A 2,582-nucleotide genomic window follows, 5' to 3' on the forward strand; every position below is an offset into this window, starting at 1 on the left:
GATAATCTTGGAGAAGAAACTTTCCCCTTGAAGTTGATTGAAGAGGTCATCTGTCCGTGGTGAAGGGTATCGGTTTTTAACGGTAAGTTTGTTTAATTTTTGATAGTCTATGCACATGCGAAACGATCCATCCTTCTTTTTCACAAACAAGACCGATGCTCCCCAGGGTGAGAAGCTTGGTCTAATGAAGCCTTTACTGAGAAGTTCATTCAACTGGCTGGATAGTTCCTGTATTTCTAAAGGTGCAAGACGATACAAGGATTTAGCTACAGGGGTAGCTCCGGGAATCAAGTCGATTCAGAATTCGATTTGGCGTTCAGGAGGAACTCCTGAGATATCCTCAGGGAACACATCAGGGAAATCACAAACTTCAGGGATATCCTTGATGCTTTTCACTTCTTGTGTCTTATCAACAACTTGAGCTAAGAAGGCATAGTAATCTTTGCGAAGATACTTCTTAGCCTTGACGCAAGAAATGATTTGAAGATTTGCACCAGATTTATCGCCATAGATAACGATAGATTCGTTACTTGGCATATTAAGACGGATGGCTTTCTCAAAACACAGGATATCAGCATGGTGAAGACTTAACCAATCCATGCCAATTATGATGTCAATACTTTTAATTGAGACCAGGATAAGGTCAATTTGGAATGAATGCTTATTTAGAGTAAGTGTGCATCCTATGTACATGTTATTGGAATTCTCGGTTTTTCCGTTGACCATCTCAATGGTGAATGTATCTTTTTGTTCTTTGGGATTTTGTTTTAGAAGATGTTTGAATTTATGGATTACAAAACTTTTCTCTGCATCGGTATCGAAAAGAGTGCATGCGTAAGAATTGTTGTGGAGAAACGTATCGGTCACCACATTAGGATCCACTACTGCTTCTTCATAGCCAATTTCCAAAACCCTTCCTGTACCACCATCATTTTTTGTCTTAGGAAAATTTCTCTTGAAATTCCCTACTTCCCCACATTCATAGCAAGCTTGGCTCACTCTTGTGGCAGGGACTTGAGAAATGGGTTGTGTTAGTGGTTTACAGAAACGGGCAGTGTGCCCATTTCTGTTACAGTTCTTGCAGTGCATTTCTCTGCAAGCTCCCGTACGATGGAAGTTGCATTTATTGCACTTTAGCAAAGTTCCTGTGTATCTACTTGGGGTTGCTGGAGTAGCAGACATAGTGGTAGGAATAGGGGCTGGAACAGCAGCAGGAACAATAGCAGTGTGTGCTGCCACTGTTTGTTGCTTTTTTGAGGGCTCTTCAGACGATTGCCCTTTTTGCTTTATCCAGAATTTCTACTTATTTCCCCCTTCCTTTGGTTGCTCTGGGATGGGTACCATAAAGCCCTAATGAACTCCATGGTCTACTAGTGTCTGTGCCAAGCACTTGGCACTGTCAAAACTGAGAGGGTTTGCAGCTATTACATTTCCTTGTAATTGAGGAGAGAGTCCCCAGATATATCTCTCAAATTTCTTGCTCTCAGTGGGAATCATCCCTAGATATAGAACAGCCAGATCACTGAACCTGGCAGTATATGCAACAATATCGAAGTCTTTCATCGTCAGACTCTAGAGTTCCTCCTCTAGATTTTGAATTTCGCCTCGGGGACAATATTCTGCTAGCATTGGGATTTTTAAATCATCCCAGCCCATAGAATTGGCGACTGGAAGGGATAAGGATTTGACATAGCCTTTCCATGAGGACAGGGCTCTGTCTAGGAAGGTACATGCTGCAGATTTTACTTTGCTTGCTTCAGGGCAAGCATAGATTTCAAATACTGATTCTGTTTTCTTGATCCAACATGTTAGAGTAATGACACCTCCTTTGCCATCAAAAGTTTTAGGCTTTGCATTTGTAAAGTCTTTATATGATCACTCGTGAGGGTGTCCAAGACTTTCACCATGACTGAAATTATGAGCACCATTGCCATCTCCACTAGTACGACTGGTGTTGATTTGTGTCATGGTGACAGCCATGGCGGCAGTTACTGCTGTTTGGAAGACATCAACATCATATTGTGGAGGTGGTGGTGGAGGTGGTGTCGGCAGTTACTCCTATAGTATTTTAACTTTATATTTTTCTCTAGAGTTCTTCTGTATGAGTAGAGTTGGTTAGTTTTAGACTTTCGCAACACTACCATCACTCCCAAACACATGTTGGTCGTATCTCAAATAAAAATAGTTGATCAGGCTATATTTATACCAAATATGATTACATAACTGTCCATTTTAACTGCAGTGTCCAACATCCAAATACTTTTATGCTGTTATGACTGTGATACTATTTCTTGTATGTATGCATGTTAGTATACTTCTTATAAAATACTTGTATTTTAAAAGTATACTTGTAGTCAGAGCTCTTTAGCCCCAAATATATTTAAAGCTATATATCTTTTATGGATTGATATACTGAGTTCACTATAAACAATGCTCTGATACCAATCTGTCACACCACCAAACCGAAACAGCAGAAACGTTGGGAGGCGGAGGATGTCATGTATAGTATCAGAACAATGCATAATAGTAATCATAGTACAACAACCGTTATATTTACCAAGTTATAAGTTTTACATTAGTGT

The 2,582-nt window shown here is 40.0% G+C and overlaps 1 protein-coding gene across 1 annotated transcript; it reads right to left on the reverse strand.

The window, feature by feature from the left end:
- Window positions 1-297: 297 nt before the first annotated feature.
- On the reverse strand, window positions 298-1,182 carry LOC145030054 (uncharacterized). Its single transcript, XM_078978488.1, has one exon. It carries the CDS (start codon window positions 1,180-1,182, stop codon window positions 298-300), a length of 885 nt encoding a protein of 294 aa, XP_078834614.1.
- Between the last annotated feature and the right edge of the window lie 1,400 nt (window positions 1,183-2,582).

Source organism: Lactuca saligna, chromosome 2 (assembly GCF_052625555.1).
Source record: "Lactuca saligna cultivar CGN05327 chromosome 2, ASM5262555v1, whole genome shotgun sequence".
NCBI classification, from domain to species: domain Eukaryota; kingdom Viridiplantae; phylum Streptophyta; class Magnoliopsida; order Asterales; family Asteraceae; genus Lactuca; species Lactuca saligna.

Excerpts from the sequence above, each read along its gene's own strand:
- LOC145030054 (XM_078978488.1), bottom strand. The coding sequence starts at position 1,182 with ATGTCTGCTACTCCAGCAACCCCAAGTAGATACACAGGAACTTTGCTA.